We start from the raw sequence: 21,279 nt of genomic DNA, 5'->3' as shown, positions 1-21,279 counted from the left end.
TTCAATTTACTTAAGTATATGTAAAACCAAATACTTTTAGGCTTTTACTCAAGTAGAATTTTACTGGGTGACTCACTTTTACTTTTTCTATTAAGGTATCTTTACTTTTACTCAAGTATGAAAATGGGGTACTTTTTCCACCACTGATCAACAGTTACCTCAAGGAAACCCAAGGTGGATGAAAAGGATGCACAGATGTACTCGTTCATGACTCGCAGTGAGATGGATTTGGACATTAAGAACGGGCGCTTCCTGGAGCACGGCGAGTACGACGGGAACCTCTATGGCACCAAGATCAACTCCATCCACGAGGTGGTGGACTCTGGCAAGATCTGCATCCTGGATGTCAACCCACAGGTAGACTATAGCATCTGGGCATCTATATTCATTCAGATATCATCCTCTATACATTCTTTGGGGTATCAATGTCCAGGGAAGAGGTTGATTTGGACCTTTTTTTTTTCATTTAAAGGAGAACTGAATTGGTTCCCCCCATTCATATTGTTTTATTTTTAGATTGTTGGCTACATTACCACTATGCCAAACTTCGGCACATAGTAAAGTAATAGGGTTATGATATGTTCTTATTGTTTAACCAAAGCAAGAGTTTGAATTACAGAGATGAAACGGAAGGAGCGGATTCCTTCAATGAGACACATTTTCAAGTGATTCGTGGCCAATTTCAGTAGCTCGTTACGTCATTAGCGGGGTTAATAATAATATATTGCTACAGCCACTCTTCAACGATTTCATTCCACGCTACAGGCACTTAAGGTTCTGCGGACGTCAGAGTTCCTTCCCTACGTGGTGTTTATTGAGGCTCCAGATTACGAGGTCCTCAAAGCCATGAATAAGTCTGCCAAAGAAGCCGGAGTGATGACCAAACAGTTAACGGTGAGTCCCAGACTGGATAGTTGTATCACAGCTACATCACTGGTCCTGTTACTGTTAGCAGACATTGTTGTTAGACACACGCAATTAATTTCTGACCGTGTACAACCAGTCTCAGTGTTTTACGTCCTCCCTTGTTACCTTCTCAGTCATGCCATGGGATCAGTTTGACCTTTTAGACCACAATGAATAAGATTGTGATGGACAGGGAGGATCTGATCCTAGATCAGCACGTCTACTCTGAGATGCTTTTTGAACGGGCCCAATTGTTCACATGCAAACAAGTCATAGTTGTCCATGATAACCACTATCATCCCCCTGTTGTTCCTCCCATGCAGGACTCAGAGCTGAAGAGGACAGTGGATGAGAGCGAAAGGATCCAGCGGGCCTACGGACATTACTTTGACCTGAACATCATCAACGACAGCCTGGAGGGGGCCTTCTGCGGCCTGAAGATGGCGCTGGAGAGACTAGGTGCAGAGCAGCAGTGGGTTCCTGTCAGCTGGGTCTTCTAAAGGCCGGTCAGAGGTCAGAGCTAGAGGTCAGGATGTCATCATGAGGAGGTCAGAATAGGCATCAAAGGCCTGAGGAGTTGGTACAGGCCGCAGGTAGAGAGGGACCAATCAGGAGAGAGTAAATTGTAGAGGGGTGGAGCTTCCCTCCACAGCTTGTGACGTTATTGGTTGGAGGTCTGTTGTAAGGGGCCAATCCCGATGTTCCAGTGCAAGGGGTCTGCCTCATGGTAGGCTTTTGCACAAATTATATACTCCGCAGACATGATGTCAAACTGCAATTTTTGTTTAAAAAAATATGTAAAAAATAAACAAATAACCAAATATATATTGGGGATATTTGTTGAGGAGGCTTTAGAGGGGATTTGAGGTACAGTGCGTAGTGTGTGAGTGATACGAGTGACAGTATATTATATATGTTGAAGTAGGCTTATATATTTTGCAAATACTGTGCTGGCGGTCTTGGAGTATAATGGATATGGTTATACTACCAGGAGTTCCCTGAAAATGTTTAGCCTTCCCAAATCTTACAAAAACTATGTAGTGCAATGTTTACATTGAGTGTTTTGTTTTGTGGCCGATTTAGAATACAAAGGTACCAACTGTCACACTATTCTTTATATAAAATTCGGTGTATTTTGTCATATGAGCGTACGATTGTAAATATTTGACAGTTGTCCTGATGTTACTGACCTTATTCTTATTTATGTTCTCTTTGTTGAAAAAAAGATAGCATAGCAATACATGATCTGAGACGAATACACCAATTCACGCATGAATGCACACACACTCACACAAAGACAAAACACACAGGCAATCAACAATACATACATGTCAATACGCTCTATTTTCTCACTCTGAGAATTGAATATTTTAATGTCATCTTAAATTTATTTGTTACCATGTTTAAAAAAAAAATCAAATGTGTGTTTTAAAAAAAATGTGTTTAATGTGCGAGATGTTGGAAATATTCAGTTGGTGATCTTTTTAGCACAGATGTGACCACAATTGCTAAGTGTGAATTTAGGCCCCTAAGAAATGTTTTAGATGATTGAAACTATGTTTAATTGAAACGGTGTAATTGTTTGATTACTCTGCGCACTTGTTCGTTTTACTTTATGTGGACTATAGTGTCTGTTACTTATAGTGTCTGACTCTTTCTGAGTAGAATGTTTGTTTTGATGGACATATTTTGTTTATTTTCAATGTTGATTATACAGGATATATATATATATATATATATATATAGTACCAGTCAAAAGTTTGGACACACCTACTAATTTCAAGGTTTTTCTTTATTTGGACTATTTTCTACATTGTATAATTACTTTCTACTTCAAAATTATGAAATAGTTTGTCTAAAATAGCTACTTTGAAGAATCGAAAATATATTTGGATTTGTTTAACGCTTTTTTGGTTACTACATGATTCCATATGTGTTATTTTATAGTGTGTATGTCTTCACTATTATTCTACAATGTAGAAAATAGTACAAATAAAGAGAACCCCTTGAATGAGTAGACGTGTCCAAACCTTTGACTGGTACTGTATGTATACAAAATAAGTGGCTTCCAACATGCTTACTTTGCCTTAACATGGTACAGAGGCCAAGGATATACTTACTGTACACTAGTTATAGGTTGAAATGTTATCTATTTTTCACATGCTACAGCATGATTACTGTATGTTATCCCTTTCCCTATGATTAAAAAAAGATATATGTATAATTCCAGTGATTTTATCTCAGAATTTCGTAAATATTGTACTGTAACAAAGGTTATATGTAAAGAAAACGTTAGTGCTCTGGATTACTATACTACAGTGTTGAGGTAGTGGGGCAGCTACACAAGATTGTAATTCTGAATTTCATAGAAAAATATTAAAGATGAAATATCTTGTAGAACATTGCCTCGTCCTCATGGCTTAAGGTAGATTTAATTCTAAATGTTCTTCCTTGTCTTACAAATGGAGGTTAGTTAAGTTTAGTTAGTAGTTAGGTGCACAGGCAGGCTGAATCCCAAATCAGCCCCCCGGCGCACCATTTGGGCGCTCACGCACACCTCTGCCACATACACAAGTGTCCCAAAGCTGAGGGTGTCGGTGCTAATTCGAACCTCCGATAGCCACTTCGACCGAGCCAGCAAGGCTGGAGGCTCCAGGCGAAGTGCTATCCCAACATGCACTGCAATATGTTTGGAATTTGCGCAATTTCATGCAACATAATTATATGTCACGTGCATTTGTTTGTGTCTGATTTCGAGGCTTGACACCCAAATTAAACGTTTAACTGTTACTGAGGTTCACATCTTGTAAAAGGACAGGGGGGGATATGTTCGTTTGAATTTCATACTTGTCTTATTATTTAAATATGGAACATGAATTGCATCATTCAAGTCACCAGTGTGTCCCAAAGTTGGCTGTATTTGATCCGCTTGCCACTCTGGAAGTCACCCTTTGAGTTTCTTCAGTGAAGAAGGTACAAGGGAGGACCCACCGAGCGAGTAGGTCGGGGCGAGGGGCTGGTTTGGGACACTACCTCATCCACACTCCATCTCTAGGTGGCGTCAGTAATCAAATGAAATGTTATTTGATACAACAGGTGTAGAAATGCTTACTTACAAGCCCTTAGCCAACAATGCTTTAAGAAGTTTAAAGATTTTGTAAAGTAAAAAATAGATACCTAAAAAAATACAAATAAACAAAAAGTAAAAAAGTAACGAATAAATAAATAGCAGCAATAAAATAACAAGCAAGGCTTTATACAGGGGGTACCGGTACAGAGTTAATGTGGAGGCTATATACAGGGGGTACCGGTACAGAGTTAATGTGGAGGCTATATACAGGGGGTACCGGTACAGAGTTAATGTGGAGGCTATATACAGGGGGTACCGGTACAGAGTTAATGTGGAGGCTATATACAGGGGGTACCGGTACAGAGTTAATGTGGAGGCTATATACAGGGGGTACCGGTACAGAGTTAATGTGGAGGCTATATACAGGGGGTACCGGTACAGAGTTAATGTGGAGGCTATATACAGGGGGTACCGGTACAGAGTTAATGTGGAGGCTATATACAGGGGGTACCGGTACAGAGTTAATGTGGAGGCTTTATACAGGGGGTACCGGTACAGAGTTAATGTGGAGGCTATATACAGGGGGTACCGGTACAGAGTTAATGTGGAGGCTTTATACAGGGGGTACCGGTACAGAGTTAATGTGGAGGCTATATACAGGGGGTACCGGTACAGAGTTAATGTGGAGGCTATATACAGGGGGTACCGGTACAGAGTTAATGTGGAGGCTATATACAGGGGGTACCGGTACAGAGTTAATGTGGAGGCTATATACAGGGGGTACCGGTACAGAGTCAATGTGGAGGCTATATACAGGGGGTACCGGTACAGAGTTAATGTGGAGGCTATATACAGGGGGTACCGGTACAGAGTTAATGTGGAGGCTATATACAGGGGGTACCGGTACAGAGTTAATGTGGAGGCTTTATACAGGGGGTACCGGTACAGAGTTAATGTGGAGGCTATATACAGGGGGTACCGGTACAGAGTTAATGTGGAGGCTATATACAGGGGGTACCGGTACAGAGTTAATGTGGAGGCTATATACAGGGGGTACCGGTACAGAGTTAATGTGGAGGCTATATACAGGGGGTACCGGTACAGAGTTAATGTGGAGGCTATATACAGGGGGTACCGGTACAGAGTTAATGTGGAGGCTTTATACAGGGGGTACCGGTACAGAGTTAATGTGGAGGCTATATACAGGGGGTACCGGTACAGAGTTAATGTGGAGGCTATATACAGGGGGTACCGGTACAGAGTTAATGTGGAGGCTATATACAGGGGGTACCGGTACAGAGTTAATGTGGAGGCTATATACAGGGGGTACCGGTACAGAGTTAATGTGGAGGCTATATACAGGGGGTACCGGTACAGAGTTCATGTGGAGGCTATATACAGGGGGTACCGGTACAGAGTTAATGTGGAGGCTATATACAGGGGGTACCGGTACAGAGTTAATGTGGAGGCTATATACAGGGGGTACCGGTACAGAGTTAATGTGGAGGCTATATACAGGGGGTACCGGTACAGAGTTAATGTGGAGGCTATATACAGGGGGTACCGGTACAGAGTTAATGTGGAGGCTATATACAGGGGGTACCGGTACAGAGTCAATGTGGAGGCTATATAAAGGGGGTACCGGTACAGAGTTAATGTGGAGGCTATATACAGGGGTTAATGTGCGGGGCACCGGTTAGTCAGGGTAATTGAGGTAATATGTACATGTAGGTAGAGTTACCGCCCCAACAGACCCACAGATGAAGAAATCTCTATTGCACTCCACACTGTCCTCTCCACCTGGACAAGTGGAACACCTACATGAGAATGCTGTTCATTGACTACAGTTCAGGGTTCAACACCATAGTGCCCACCAAGCTCATCACTAAGCTCAGAACCCTGAGACTGAACACCTTCCTCTGCAACTCAATCTTGGACTTTCTGACAGGCTACCCCTAGGTGGTGAGGGTAGGCAACAACACAACCGCCACATCATCCCTCAACAACGGGGGCCCCTCAACGTGTGGTCTTAGTCCCCTCCTGTACTCCCCGTTCACCCATGACTGTGTGGCCACGCACGACTCCAACACCGTCATTAAGTTTGATGACGACACGACAGCGGTAGGCCTGATCACCTGCAGTAATGAGACCGCCTATAAAGAGGAGGTCAGTGAACTGCCAGTGTGGTGTCAGGACAGCAACCTCTCCCTCAACGTTAGCAGGAAAAGGAGCTGAAGGTGGACTACAGGAAACAGAGGGCCGAGCACCCATCCACATCGAAGGGGATGTAGCGGAGCGGGTCGAGAGCTTCAACTTCCTGGGTGTCCACATCACTAAGTATTTAACATGTTTCACACACACCAATGCAGTCATGAAGGCGGCACAATAATGCCTCTTCCCCCCTCAGGAGGCTGAGATGTTTTGGCATGGGCCCTCAGATCCTCAAAAAGTGCTACAGCTGCAGCATTGACAGCATCACAGCTTGGCATGGCACCTGCTTGGCATGCGAACGCAAGTCGCTACGGAGGGTAGTGCGTACGGACCAGTACATCACTGGCGGTGTCAGAGGAAGGCCCTAAAAACTGTAAAAGACTCCAGCCACCCAAGTCACAGACGGTTCTCTCTGCTACCGCCCGACAAGCGGTACCCAATGCACCAAGTCTGTAACCAACAGGACCCTAATCAGCTTCTAACCCCGAGCCATAACACTACTACATAGTTAACCAAATAGATGCAGATAATCTGTGTAGCTAACTATCTAACTCTTTTGACTCATAACAAACACTGCTGCTCTACTGTTTATTATCTATACTTTTGCCTAGTCGACTCAGTACTGGTACCTCGTCTATAGCCAAGTTATCCTTAATCATGATGTATTTATTCCTTGTGTTATTATTTGTACAATTTTTTTCTCTCTGCATTGTTGGGAAGGGTCCGTAAGTAAGCATTTCACTGTTAGTTTACGCCTGTTGTTTACAAAGCATTTGTTACAAATGCAATTTGATTTTAGGTGGACAGCAGCCTCATGGCATGGTGGGGCCTTTCTCTGAGTTGGTTTGTGTAAATACTTTTGTTTGGGCACGCCATTTGCATTTTCCTTTTTGCACGTCATTGTTTGGTCAGCACAACTGAAAGGAGTATACAGTAAGCTTCTTGGGCTGGAGGAGTCAGAACTAAGCTAGCTCTCGAGAAGGCCATACAGCCATTGGGTTCTCATTCGAACCATTGACCACAGCGCTGCCAATGTGTACAACAGTCCTGATGCTTTGTCTGACCGTTAATAATCATTGTGTGCAATGCCATTTTGGAAACCTCAGAAACTCTACTTTTATATCACTCCAAAATAAGATACACTTACTGTGCGCCATTTTGACATGATTTACATGGAGTTGTTTTATAGTTGCACTCTTTTCATCTGAACTACAACACTTCCTGAGCGAATGGAAACTCAGGAGGAACACACAAAGAACATTGGCTTGAAGCTGGGTTGCACAAAAACCTCAGCGGCAATCTGTGGTAAAACAGCTAACAGTAAGTGTAACTTCTGGATTTGTAAAGTTATTTTTGGGATGATAATTAAGTTGAGCGTTTATGTTTTCCAAAACTGTATTGCAGTCAAGGATCAATTATTATTAGATAGAATTATTATTATTAGAGTTCCACGCTTTGATCAATTCCCCTCAACAATCAAAATGGAGATTCAAGGACTTCAATACAGAAAAGCAAGTACTAGCCATGGACCCGGTAAGTTTGCTGTCTCCTATAAACCCACATACAACATGGACTCTTACTCTTTAATGCCCACAGGCCTAGCGCCTAGCAAGTTTAGCGTTAGCAGTCGTCTGGCTAGGTGGTTTCGTAACAGTTGGTACTGTATAACCATTTCAATCCCAAAGGTATTTCAATTCATTCATTGGTACTGTGTTCGATTAATGAATTGAAATATCTTTGCGAGGCCTACCTGCATGTGTCCTTCAGCATGATAAGTAAGTGTATGTGGGTTTATAGTAGACAGAAAACTTTTGTGCGCCCTAAGAGAGATTTGGTCGAGGGGCCCCGCACCTCACAGGCAAAATGTTCTAGTGAGTTTTAGTCTGCGTATATGAAGAGGTGGCTCTGAATCGAGTGAATTTAATTTGGTAGCACACGCAGCCTACCTTGGGAACAATTCATTTAAGATACTGTGACAAAGGGGCTGCAGGTATTTAGAGCGTTGGGCCAGTAACCCGAAAGGTTGCTGGATCGAATCCCCAAGCTGACAAGGTAAAAATCTGTCCCGACCTGACAAAGTAAAAATCTGTTGTTCTGCCCCATGTCTCAACAGGACCTCAGATAGGGTTTGTTAGTCTAGGGTTGTAGTAGTCAACTAACAAATGGTCATAACTGAGGTTATAAATACCCATGTTATCTTGACCATCTAGTTGATCATTTTGTGTTCCCCGGTAGGCCGTCATTGTAAATAAGAATTGGTTCTTAACTGACTTGACTAGTTAAATAAAGATAAAATAAATAAATACATGTTTTTTAAAAGGGGCAGTGTTTCCCTCCTATATGGAGTGAATGTATTTAGTTTTAATATTTGCAGCAGCTTCTTCCTTCAGTGCTCTATCTGCATACTAACAAACAGGAGGCATGTTGCATCGGGTTTTTTTTTCTCATTTTGAATAGAAATGACATATAAATCAAAATAATGTACATTAATGTAAACAATGTCATTTATATCAGCACTATTTGTCAAAATATGACAAATATAAAGGTGCATTTATTCAGTGTTATACCTTCTTCACAAGAAACTCTTTCCAAAAGATAAAGAGAAAATCATCCATACAGTGTTAATTTTGGCACTCTTTTTAAAAAAAAGATTTGGTCTAGTCTTAGTAATTTTGACTAAAATATCATTATCTCTTAGTCACATTTTTGTCATTTGAATATCTAATTTAGTCTAATTATTGTCAAAATGTACGAAAACACTGGGTCATTTTTGTCAACTAAATGCCCTTTCATTTTAGTCACATTGTAGTCACATCACATTTGCCTCAAATGTGAACACAAATCACTGATTACCATGTGGACAAACATATAGCACAAAACATGGTCCTATCGACATATTTTTCTGCTTAACATCACATTGTCTTCCCAACAGAAGAAAATTTGACAAACATACAGTACCAGTCAAAGTTTAGACACACCTTCTCATTCCAGTTTTTTTTTTCTTTTTTTTCTACATTGTGAATGATAGTGAATAATAGTGAAGACATCAAAACTATGAAATAAATCATGTCGTAACCAAAAAAGTGTTAAACAAATTCTTGAAAGTAGCCACCCTTTGTCTTGATGACAGCTTTGCACACACTTGGCATTCTCTCAACCAGCTTCATGAGGTAGTCACCTGGAATACATTTCAATTAACAGGTGTGCCTTGTTAAAAGTTCATTTGTGGAATTGACAAGGTAGGTCAATTGTGTTGTGACAAGGTAGGGATGGTATACAGAAGATAGCCCTAAATGGTAAAAGACCAAGTCCATATTATGTCAAGAACAGCTCAAATAAGCAAAGAGAAAGGACAGTCCATCATTACTTTAAGACATGAAGGTCAGTCAATCCGGAACATTTCAAGAACTTTCTTCAAGAAAGTTTCTTCAAGTGCAGTCACAAAACCCATCAAGCGCTATGATGAAACTAGCTCTCATGAGGGCCGCCACAGGAAAGAAAGACCCAGAGTTACAGTTCATTAGAGTTAACTGCACCTCAGATTGCAGGCCAAATAAATGCTTCGCAGAGTTCAGGTAACAGACATATCTCAAAATCAACTGTTGAGGCTGTGTGAATCAGGCCTTCATGGTCAAATTGCTGCAAAGAAATCACTACTAAACCACTATGGCAACCACAGAATTCTGCAGCATTACGTCATCCAATTTGGTTTGCGCTTAGCGGGACTATCAATTGTTTTTCAACAGGACAATGACACAAAACACACCCCCAGGCTGTGTAAGGGCTATTTGACCAAGAAGGAGTGTGATGGAGTGCTACATCAGATGACCTTGCCTCCACAATCATCTGACCTCAACCCAATTGAGATAGTTTGGGATGAGTTGGACCGCAGAGTGATTGGAAAATTAGCTACCAAGTGCTCAGCATATGTGGGAACTCCTTCAAAACTGTTGGAAAAGCATTCCTCATGAAGCTGGTTGAGAAAATGCCTAGAGTTGGCAAGGTGTCATCAAGGAAAAGGGTGGCTACTTTGAAGAATCGCAAATATAACATATATTTTGATTTGTTTAACACTTTTTTGGTTACTACATAATTCCATATGTGTTATTTCATCATTTTGATTTCTTCCCTATTATTCTACAATGTAGTAAAAATATAGAAAAATCCTCGAATGAGTAGGTGTGTCCTAACTTTTGACTGGTACTGTAAATAAGAATAAAATTGTATTCGAATTCTCTGAACATGTCAATTCCTAATTCAGCCTACATAGATATTGCACATTACATACAAAACAAACAGACATGAGAGAAAGACTTAATCACCCGATGGTGCCGCAAAGTAGTATGGATTGCACCGCCATCATTCAGTCGCGTCATTACCATTGTTATGAATGTATCACAGACGCCACATTGATCTCCAAAAGTAGAACAGGGGCTAATGATTTTGAAAGGGAGCTAATAACTATTTCACCCAGTGATGTATTTGAGTCACTGAACCTCAAGTCCGAATCAAGTCCCAAGTCCCCTGTGCTCGAGTCCAAGTCACAAGTAAGTGGCTGAAGTCAGAGTCCCAGTGCTTGAGTCCTGGTCCAAGTGCTCAAGTCTGAGTCACTGGGTCCACATTAACTCAAAATATAGTTATTTACCCAGTCAGACTTTGTGTAGTGGCAAGAGGAATTTCAATAAAATGTTTACAATCCCTTTAGCTTTCTCTCTGTGCCACAAAATGGTTGCATATACAGTGCCTTCGGAAAGTATTCAAACCCCTTGACCTTTTCCACAATTTGTTAGGTTTATTATTCTAAAATTGTTCTAAAATGTATTTTAAAAAGTGTTTTCCTTCATCAACCTACACACAATACCCCATAATGACAAATCAAAAACACATTTTTAGAATTTGAAGCAAATGTATATAAAAGAAAATAAATATCACAGACCCTTTACTAAGTACTTTGTTGAAGCAACTTTGGCAGCAATTACAGCCTCAAGTCTGCTGGGTATGACGCTACAAGCTTGGCACACCTGTATTTGGGGAGCTTCTTACTTTCTTCTCTGCAGATTCTTTCAAGCTCTGTCAGGTTGGATGGGGAGCGTCACTGAACAGCTATTTTCAGGTCTATCCAGAGATGTTAGATCGGGTTCAAGTCCGGGCTCTGGCTGGGCCACTCAAGGACGGTGGAAGGTGAACCTTCGCCCCAGGCTGAGGTCTTGATCGCTCTGGAGCATGTTTTCATCAAGGATCTCTCTGTACTTTGCCCCGTTCATTTTTTCCTCAATCCTGACTAGTCTCCCAGTCCCTGCAATGAAAAACATCCCTACAGCATGATGTTGCCACCACGATGCTTCACAGTAGGGGTGGTGCCAGGTCTCCCCCAGACATGACACTTGACATTCAGGCCAAAGAGTGTAATCTTGGTTTCATCAGACCAGAGAATCTTGTATTTTCATGGTCTGAGAGTCTTTAGGTGCTTTTTGGCAAACTCCAAGCGGGCTGTTATGTGCCTTTTACTAAAGAAGTGCCTTCCATTTGGCCACTCTACCATAAAGGCCTGATTGGTGGAGTGCTTTAGAGATGGTTGTCCTTCTGGAAGGTTCTCCCATCTCCACAGAGGAACTCTAGAGCTCTGCCAGAGTGACCATCAGGTTTTTGGCCACCTCCCTGACCACTGCCCTTCTCCCCCGATTGCTCAGTTTGGCCGGGCGGCCAGCTCTAGGAAATGTCTTGGAGGCCACTGTGTTCTTGGGGACCTTCAATGTTGCAGAAATGTTTTGGTACCCTTCCCCAGATTTGTGCCTCGACACAATCCTGTCTTTGAGCTCTACGGACAATTCCTTCGACCTCATGGCTTGGTATTTGCTCTGACATGCACTGTCAACGTTGGGACCTTATATAGACAGGTGTGTGCCTTTCCAAATCATGTCCAATCAATTGAATTTACCACAGGTGGACTCCAATCAAGTTGTAGAAACACCTCAAGGATGATCAATGAAAACAGGATGCACCTGACCTCAATTTCGTTGCTGAATACTTATGTAAATGTGTTTTTTTAAATAAATTTGCCAAAAATTCTAAAAACCTGTTTTCACTTTGTCATTATAGGGTATTGTTTGTAGATTGCTGAGGATAATTTTTGTTTAATCCATTTTAGAATAAGGCTGTAAAGTAACAACATTTGGAAAAAGTCAAGGGGTCTGAATACTTTCCAGTCACTGTAGGCTACCAATAATGTTACCAGTTGAAAAACGTTCTTGAACATTGCAGATAGAAATTCCAAGAATAGAGGCTACGTTATTTCTTATTCAACATGTCAGAGAGACATGTTTGTTCTACAGAGCATATTTATATCTGAACGTTTCAAAATGTTGCGTCCTGCTGAACATTCCCCCAGGTTGCTAGCTTTAGCTAGCCAATGAGGTAACATAACTGAACAAGGTGTAGCCTGAACAAATAACGGTCCGGTCCGCAAGTAACCTAGTTTAAGAACGGCCTGTGATATGCTTTATGAATGTAAAATGCTGCCCGCCAATGCACGATCTAAATTTAAAAAACATAGCGCTGGTATTATGGGTCATGTCTTTTCAATGGTACCTTAAGGGCTTAAATCAAGCCGTTTTCTCTGAGGAAAAGATGGACACTTGACAACAGAACCTGTATATGAAATGCAATGGGAGAAGTGGGAGGGTTGAACGAGACTACAAATGTAAAAGACGGACTACTTTTCTATAGCCTATTCAAGGAAGAGAAAAACATAGCTAGACTGTTGTTTTACTATTAAACACAATGCTGTTGTTGTTTTTAATTTGGTAAAGCAGCTTGTATTTCTTAACCAGCAAAGAGTATTCTAGCTAACTAGAAGGCTGGTGGTGTTGACTGGTTAAGGTGAAGCAAGAGAGTCACCTGGGTGATTATTTTAGTCACTATTTTTGTTGATAAAATGAACAATGACTCCATGATGGCCCAGTCCTCTACACAAGCCGAACCAGATACTTTACAGTACAATGTCACGTCAGTGACGAAAGTGTACCACTATACAGATGTATAAGATGTACCACTATACAGTATTTCAGGCCCTGAGTTTTCACCAACCGGGAACAACTCTAGGCCCTACCTGTATCACATAAATCCAAAGTTTCCTCAAAAACGTAGATTAATCAGCATTGTTCTTTGGACGGCCTGAATATGCATGTTCAGAGCTCTATATGAACCCCATGGAGGTGCAAGGGAATAGCAGACATAGCCTGGTCCCAGATCTGTTTGTGCTGCCTATAGGTGTTGGCAAGACAGCACAAACAAATCTGGGACCAGGCTGTAGCAGAAGTGCTGTGGGATTAAATGGAATTCTCAATTGTGCAAGTCGCGTCCATGTTAGGGTCTTGGTAACGGGACTTGGGCGTAACCTGGACTTGGGAGTAAGGGGGGTGAGACTGGGGGCAGTGGCGGATACCAGACAGATGGAAGATCATCTGAAACCACCACTGCTGAGTAGATGGGTGGTATGTCCTCTATCACCGCTCGGTAGGAAGGTGGAACGTCCTCTGGGTCCTTTGGGTCAAACTGCAATGGAGAGGAGTCAGGTTCATGTTAGTGCCAAGTTGAACGGTTATAGTCACTGATACCTCTGTGTGTAGTTTCTGTTTCTTCAAGAGGAGTAGATCACTTAAAAACTGAATGTGAAAAATTTAATTATAAATGGGGGAAAGACTTGACGGCCACTGAAAGTCTTTATAATCAAGATGTCTGTTGACAGTTTGAGGAGGTCAACCTAGCAGTGGAGGGATGTCGTACCGGAGTGTATGGCGGGGCAGGGTTGATGAGATCCACTGAGCTATACGGCGGCAGTTCTCTATAGGGAGGTCTGTAGACAGTCGTGGGTAACGGTGGAGGGGTTGGGGCCCTTGAGGGCCGAGGAGGTCTACTGGGGGGACTTGCCTCCTCTCTTCGTCCTTCTGTCCTCTCTTCTTCATGCATAGGGATGACATAGACAGAGGAGTCATCTGACTCTTCTTCCTGAGTGCACAGCCATTTTCTACGGCAACACAGCAGGTACAGTGCTATGCACATCAAAGGCGTGATTAAGAACCTGGGAATTGTAGTTTGAGGAATGTAGGATTTAGTCAGGAGTCAGTCAACTACAGCCAGAACTACAGTATATATTACACTTAGGTGTGATGATGACTGATGACCATGGAAGTGACAAAGATTGCCACTTAGTTTTGCTCTTGGACATCTTTGTAAAACTATTCTCTGTACTGTACAGTTGAAGTCGGAAGTTTACATACAGTTAGGTTGGAGTCATTAAAAGTTGTTTTTCAACCACTCCACAAATAACTTAGTCGGTTAGGACATCTACTTTGTGCACGACACAAATCATTTTTCCAACAATTGTTTACAGACAGATTATTTCATTTATAATTCACTCTATCACAATTCCAGTGGGTCAGAAGTTTACATACACTAAGTTGACTGTGCCTTTAAACAGCTTGGAAAATTCCAGAAAATGATGTCATGGCTTTAGAAGCTTTTGATAGGCTAATTGATTTGAGTCAATTGGAGGTGTACCTGTGGATGTATTTCAAGGTCTACCTTCAAACTTAGTGCCTCTTTGCTTGACATTATGGGAAAATCTAAAGAAATCAGCCAAGACCTCAGAAAGAAAATTGTAGACCTCCACAAGTCTGGTTCATCCTTGGGAGAAATTTCCAATTGCCTGAAGGTACCACGTTCATCTGTACAAACAATAGTACACAAGTTTAAACACCATGGGACCACGCAGCCGTCATACCGCTCAGGAAGGACGCGTTCTGTCTTCTAGAGATGAACTTAATTTGGTGCGAAAGTGCAAATCAATCCCAGAACAACAGCAAAGGACCTTGTGAAGATGCTGGAGGAAACAGGTTCAAAAGTATCTATACCCACAGTAAAATGAGTCCTATATCGACATAACCTGAAAGGCCACTCAGCAAGGAAGAAGCCACTGCTGCAAAACCGCCATAAAAAAGCCTGACTACAGTTGCAAATGCACATGGGGACAAATATCATACTTTTTGGAGAAATGTCCTCTGGTCTGATGAAACAAATATAGAACTGTTTGGCCATAATGCCCATCGTTATGTTTGGAGGAAAAAGGGGGATGCTTGCAAGCCGAAGAAAACCATCCCAACCGTGAATTACCGGGGTGGCAGCATCATGTTGTCGGGGTGCTTTGCTACAGGAGGGACTGGTGCACTTCAGAAAATAGATGAAATCATGAGGAGGAAAATTTGGTGGATATATTGAAGCAACATCTCAAGACATCAATCAGGATGTTAAAGCTTGGTCGCAAATGGGTCTTCCAAATGGACAATGATCCCAAACATACTTCCAAAGTTGTGGCAAAATGGCTTAGGGACAACAAAGTCAAGGTATTGGAGTGGCCATCACGAAGCCCTGACCTTAATCCTATAGAAAATGTGTGGGCAGAACTGAAAAACATGCGAGCAAGGAGGCCTACAAACCTGACTCAGTTACACCAGCTCTGTCAGGAGGAATGGGCCAAAATTCACCCAACTTATTGTGGGAAGCTTGTGGAAGGCTACCCGAAACGTTTGACCCAAGTTAAACAATTTGAAGGCAATGCTACCAAATACTAATTGAGTGTATGTAAACTTCTGACCCACTGGGAATGTGATGAAAGAAATAAAAACTGAAATAAATAATTCTCTCTACTGTTATTCTGACATTTCACATTCTTAAAATAAAGTGGTGATCCTAACTGACCCCCGACAGGGAATTTTTACTAGGATCAAATGTCATGAATTGTGAAGAACTTTATAAAATTATAAACTGGGTGGTTCCAGACCTGAATGCTGATTTGCTGAAAGCTGTGGTAATCAGACCGTATACCATGGGTAGGACAAAACATTTATTGGTCATCAGTTTACAATAGCAATAAGGCACCTCAGGGATTTGTGGTATATCAGACCGTATACCGTGGGTAGGACAAAACGTTTATTGGTAATCAGTTTACAATAGCAATAAGGCACCTCAGGGATTTGTGGTATATGGCCAATAAGAACAGCCCTTAGACATGGTATATTGGCCATATACCACACCCCCTCGTGCCTTATTGCTTAAATATAACCTCATGTTATTGCACACATACTGTTGTAATGTGTAGTATATAGTATATCCACATCGGTGCGTTAATTGGGACATCAGTATGTTTGTTTCCGTTTGGTAGAGGTGGAGATCACAACATAATATGGGAAAGAGAAAGACTTACTTTATCATATCAAGTAACCAACTTTCATTCAGCATGATGCGCAGTCTGTTGTTGTGGCAGGCGTCTGTCTCCGTGTGGAGAACACACAAAAGAGAATCCTAAGGTACAGTTCAAGGATCTTCCTTACGTTTCTATCCAGCAGCCTCCTCATCACTATTAGGACTTTCAACAGCTCTCTGTGAATCAACAGTAAGCGCTAGTCAATCGGTCATGTTCAGTTCCTATTCAATGTCAGACTCAGCTTCATGACCCAGAAATAACCCATCTCAACCCCTTTTTGTGACCGGTTCAGAACCACTTACATAGTACGTTCTCAGAAGTCATTTCATTTTCTAGGTGCTCCAGATGACATAAAATGTAAGTAAGACTTACACAAGTCTATCTAAAGTCTGCATCCTTTACATTTCTTCTAAAGGCCAAACGGAGCAGATTTTGAGCAGGACACTGACCACTGATCAGCAGAGACAGATGCGATCAGGGGTGTATTTATTACGGAAACTGTTTACCGTTTAAGAATCAATCGGAAGCAAACAGAGCAAACAAAACGTTTTGCAACAGAGTCGGAGTAATGATTTATACCCCTGAAGTCACAGGCAACCGAATAAGCTACATTTAATTGTACAAGTCTGACCTCTTTTACAAATGAAAACAAGTAAACTGGAGCATAAACCTTTGACCCTTTTGTCCATAAATGCCCAATGACAAGTGTGATCATTACAAAGCCCCTGTCAACAACCATTTAATACAATGGTACAATCCAATGGGAAAGTATACACTTTATACACTGTTACAAAGAGGGAGAGGCATAGTTGCTATGGTGCCTCCCTCTACCCAACCATGACCATGTTAAAATAATTGAACTGGGTTGAATGAATTTGGACCTTGTATGATGTACTTACGTTTCATTCAAAGTCTAATGAAAATCAGTTGGATTTGGAGTAAGACAACACAGTCATGCAATATCCTGTCGCCAATGATTACTACATTATTACTGCATTTCCTATTAATAGATGTATTCAAAATGCACCTTACCTTAACAACCAAGACCTCTGAATGTATGGCAACCTGTATGTCGACCTGTGAGTTGCTTTCAAACTCTTGTCACAGGAAGTACGCAAAGACACACTTTTACAGCCTTATTGACCTGTTCAAAGACCCTAAGCATGTTTACTGTCAGGTACTATCAGGTGCTATCAGTGACGCACAACACTTTAACGCTACAGCTGCGTCCCAAATAGCACCCTATTCTCTATTTAGTGCACTTCTTTCGACCATAACTGCACCCAAAGGGCTCTGGTCAAAAGTAGTGCACTATATAGGGAATCGGGTGCTATTTGGGACACATCCTACACCAGCCAATTGCTTTGAGGCACATGGAATGGAGACTCAAGTGGAGATATTAATAAACATACTGTATAAGAGATATGATATAGATGTGTAAGACTATTAGAGGGAGGGAAATGAAGAATATAAGGCTAATGAGAAAAACAAGGGGTCCACGTTAAGGCATGTAACTGAGGAATGCAGTCTGGGCATTGTTGGGACACGTCGCGGTAGTTTGGATGAGTGAGACCCAGAGCTGCTTTACATCGGTAGGAATGTGCACTTTTGGAGGGATTTTGTAAGATATATGTAGGCTATAGTAGCCTGGTCCCAGATCTGTTTGTGTTGTACGGTCTTCGTAGTGGTGTGGCATTGTCAAATGCAGTTATGTACAGTTATAACTGAATAACTGTATAATTGAATGCCTGAATAACTGAACGGAGAACCATAACATAACACTGGTGGACATAGAGGTAGTTTCTGCAAAACACAACATAGCAAAATATAGATTTAAAAACTTCCTTTAATGCAGAATCCTGTCATCAATATACTTGCAAATTGAAATAAATCTAATTGGTTTTATACATATTCATAAAAACTCAATCATGATCACACACTGTATTCAGGTTACATACCATATTCAGTTCAATTCATTGCTGTGCCATGTTATCATGTAATCCCTACATAGCAGAAGGTAGATAGAGAAGACACGTAACAATATAAGTTATGGAAGAGGAGGAGGTGGGGGTGGTGGAGGAGGTGGGGGCACCTTAGTGGAGGTACCAGGGAGAGGAGGAGGAGGTGGTGGAGGAGGAGCATTACCCATTGAACCAGGTGGAGGAGGAGGAGGAGGAGGAGGGAAGCTATTTGATGAGCTGGGAGGAGGTGGAGGTGGCGGAGGAGGTGGAACATTACCCATTGAACCAGGTGGGGGTGGCGGAGGAGGTGGGGGCACCTTAGTGGAGGTACCAGGGAGAGGAGGAGGAGGTGGTGGAGGAGGAGCATTACCCATTAAACCAGGTGGAGGAGGAGGAGGAGGAGGAGGAGCAGGGGGGAAGCTAATTGATGAGCTGGGAGGAGGTGGAGGTGGCGGAGGAGGTGGAGCATTACCCATTGAACCAGGAGGAGGAGGAGGGGGGAAGCTATTTGATGAGCTGGGAGGAGGTGGAGGTGGCGGAGGAGGTGGAGCATTACCCATTGAACCAGGAGGAGGAGGAGGGGGGAAGCTATTTGATGCGCTGGCAGGAGGTGGAGGAGGGGGTGGCGGAGAGGGAACATTAGGGGATGCATTCGGTGTAGGAGGAGGGAGGTTATTCGATGAGGTCATGGAGGGTGTAGGAGGAGGAGGACCAGTGCCCATGGAGTCAGGTGGGGGAGGAGGAGGGATGTTGGAGTCAAACGTGGATCCAGGAGGGGGTTGTGGGCAGTTTTGGGTGAGGTTTGAGGAGACTGGCAAGGTGGGCACCGATGGTAGGGCCACATTAATGCCAAGATTGGACCTGGGAGGGTAGAATGAGAAGGTTCCATTCAATGGATGTATCACTTTATCTTTGAGACAGTTAAAGCCATTGTAATACTAACAGATGGTACTGGTTTTAAGGGCACGATTTCATGATGAGTTTTACTGCAGTATGCTAACTGGTCCTATCCCATCACCACTCACCACCCTAACTAGCGCTGTGCTTACCTATAGAGATCCTTATTGCCGCTGGCTGAGGAGGGTTCCCCAGGCTGGGTAGCAGGAGCAACAGGACACTCCACAGGGCCACAGCTCCCTGTACTCCGCACGCTCTCTGTGGTCCCTGTTCTTTTCCGAGGCTGCAACTCATTGAGCTGGGGAAGACAATACATTGAGAAAAACACCACAAACATATTCCTGCTCTAAAGTCTAGATGGCCCAATAACATTGCTCTGGCGGGATTGAATTACAAAGTAAGTAGGTGCTAATAAGTAACTAAGGGCTAGTAATTGTAATTACAATAATGTAGACTGCGGTTTATTATCTGTGGACAGTCGATCAATATCATATTACAGAAAGAAAATGCTAAGCCTAATGGGATAAAATGTATCCATAAAGCGAAACATTCTCCCAGCTGTCCTCACGTTAAAGCTGTGGCCCAGTGTGTCCAGTCCGGTGAAGGACATGGGTCTTCTGATGTAGCAACCCTCGAGCTCCCGGCCAGCTTTGGGAGGGCTCATTAATTTGGCGCAAGCCAACTTCGTTACTGTGGTGAAAATTCCCATCTCTCTCCGAGACACCTTCTCCTGATGGATAGCTACAGCCTGGGAGATAGCACAGGTATTACAACACTGAGTTTAGGTCCCAAATGGCACCCTGTTACCTATATAGTGAGGTAGTGCACTATATATGGAATAGGGTGCCATGTGGGACGCACTACTGTACTGTACTTCATCTATTGAGCAAAAGCCCCGTACTGTAGTGTAGCCTCATGAGCTAACTGACGGATAAAGCGACAGTGTTTCTCACCAGAGAGAGGAGGTTGAGGGAGTTCTCCATGTCTTTCAGCTGCATGGCCTGGGTGTCCAGCAGTCTCAGGACAGAAGTGGCTAGGCTGTTGATCTGGTAGGCCACACTGGCCAAAGCCTGAGTGGTCAAAGCTTTGGTCTCCTCCAAACCCTTCCATGTGTCCTCATCCTTTAATCATGTTTCAAGCATTATTTTCTTGGCAAAGGTATGATATAGCAACACTTCTTACAGTGTTCGGATACTTTTCGACACAATCAGAATACTATGATAAACAGAAGAGTGCACAACTTGCCCTTTTATATGCCTCAATGTTCCCTCAAAATGGGTAGGCCTAAGGCTTTAAATTAAAATGTCAAATGTTTTATAACTACGTTATAAAGAAGGCATCGTACCGTTTTTGTTTCAAAGACAGAAAGAGAAAGAGCACAGCAAGCAAGTAAAAGTAATTCACAATTTCCCCAAAATATATTCAATAAACAAATAAATAGACTAAGCCTATTAGAATAATTCAGTTGGTTAATTCTGTTATCATTATTTAAAAAATACTCACCTGTAGGCCTAAATAATTGTTTTCACAGTAATCGGCCACTTTGTGAAGGTTGTTATAGTTGTCAATAAGCGCCTTTCTCGACGCAGGAGCCTCTTTTAATATTTGCGTAGCAAGTTCTGAACACTTCGTTTGCGCCGTCATTTTAGACTTTGTTCGGTCCGGAAAGAATGTGCAGAAGTTAACTACAAAGTAAAGGTGTGTCAAACTCTATGGGTGTGTTCTTATATCAATAGTCGAGGAGGGTCCCGCCAGTGAGCGAGACTACATGGGTGCATTCATTACTCCGATTCCGTTGGAAAAAAGTTAGAAGTTTTGCAAAACTGTTTCTAAAGGAAACCGTTTACTCCAAACGGAAAACGTTTTGCAAGTTTCTAATAGACAAATACAGGTAGGTTCCTCCCCGGTTCGTTCAGTTTGCTCTGTTTGGTTCACTTTGATTCCTAGAGTAAACCCTAAACGGGTTCTGTTGC

At 42.3% G+C, this 21,279-nt stretch overlaps 3 protein-coding genes across 4 annotated transcripts in view; 1 reads left to right on the top strand and 2 right to left on the bottom strand.

The window, feature by feature from the left end:
- The window catches only part of mpp2b (MAGUK p55 scaffold protein 2b), a 44,391-nt gene extending 40,278 nt beyond the window's left edge, over window positions 1-4,113 (top strand). For both annotated transcript variants that reach the window (XM_020454583.2, XM_031799632.1), the window contains exons 11-13: window positions 155-357; window positions 766-894; window positions 1,230-4,113. In XM_020454583.2, the coding sequence (XP_020310172.1) occupies window positions 155-357; window positions 766-894; window positions 1,230-1,406 (509 nt within the window). In that variant the 3' untranslated portion in view covers window positions 1,407-4,113. The remainder of the gene's footprint in view (window positions 1-154; window positions 358-765; window positions 895-1,229) is intronic.
- An 8,185-nt stretch (window positions 4,114-12,298) lies between these two features.
- LOC116355488 (extensin-like) lies at window positions 12,299-17,596 on the bottom strand. The gene is made up of 4 exons (XM_031799633.1): window positions 17,481-17,596; window positions 16,449-16,624; window positions 13,973-14,267; window positions 12,299-13,741 (listed from the first exon to the last, which is right to left on the bottom strand). Exons 2-4 carry the CDS (start codon window positions 16,481-16,483, stop codon window positions 13,553-13,555), a joined length of 519 nt encoding a protein of 172 aa, XP_031655493.1. The 5' UTR covers window positions 16,484-16,624; window positions 17,481-17,596; the 3' UTR covers window positions 12,299-13,552.
- Window positions 17,597-18,276: 680 nt separating this feature from the next.
- On the bottom strand, window positions 18,277-21,072 carry abi3b (ABI family, member 3b). The gene is made up of 5 exons (XM_020453324.2): window positions 20,810-21,072; window positions 20,260-20,427; window positions 19,875-20,054; window positions 19,459-19,604; window positions 18,277-19,270 (listed from the first exon to the last, which is right to left on the bottom strand). The coding sequence occupies exons 1-5, from the start codon at window positions 20,948-20,950 to the stop codon at window positions 18,496-18,498; spliced, it is 1,410 nt and encodes a 469-aa protein (XP_020308913.2). The 5' UTR covers window positions 20,951-21,072; the 3' UTR covers window positions 18,277-18,495.
- Window positions 21,073-21,279: the final 207 nt, after the last annotated feature.

This window comes from Oncorhynchus kisutch, linkage group LG20 (genome assembly GCF_002021735.2).
Source record: "Oncorhynchus kisutch isolate 150728-3 linkage group LG20, Okis_V2, whole genome shotgun sequence".
Taxonomy (NCBI): domain Eukaryota; kingdom Metazoa; phylum Chordata; class Actinopteri; order Salmoniformes; family Salmonidae; genus Oncorhynchus; species Oncorhynchus kisutch.
This window is presented reverse-complemented; position numbering and strand designations above follow the sequence as displayed.

Coding starts and splice junctions, on each gene's coding strand:
- abi3b (XM_020453324.2), bottom strand. CDS start 20,950: ATGACGGCGCAAACGAAGTGTTCAGAACTTGCTACGCAAATATTAAAA. Junction 20,428..20,809: donor ACAATTATTTAGGCCTACAG/GTGAGTATTTTT, acceptor ACATGATTAAAG/GATGAGGACACATGGAAGGG. Junction 20,055..20,259: donor CCCTCAACCTCCTCTCTCTG/GTGAGAAACACT, acceptor GCTATCTCCCAG/GCTGTAGCTATCCATCAGGA.
- LOC116355488 (XM_031799633.1), bottom strand. CDS start 16,483: ATGCTGAATGAAAGTTGGTTACTTGATATGATAAA. Junction 14,268..16,448: donor TGGTTACTTGATATGATAAA/GTAAGTCTTTCT, acceptor TACAATTCCCAG/GTTCTTAATCACGCCTTTGA. Junction 13,742..13,972: donor CTGCCCCGCCATACACTCCG/GTACGACATCCC, acceptor TCTCCATTGCAG/TTTGACCCAAAGGACCCAGA.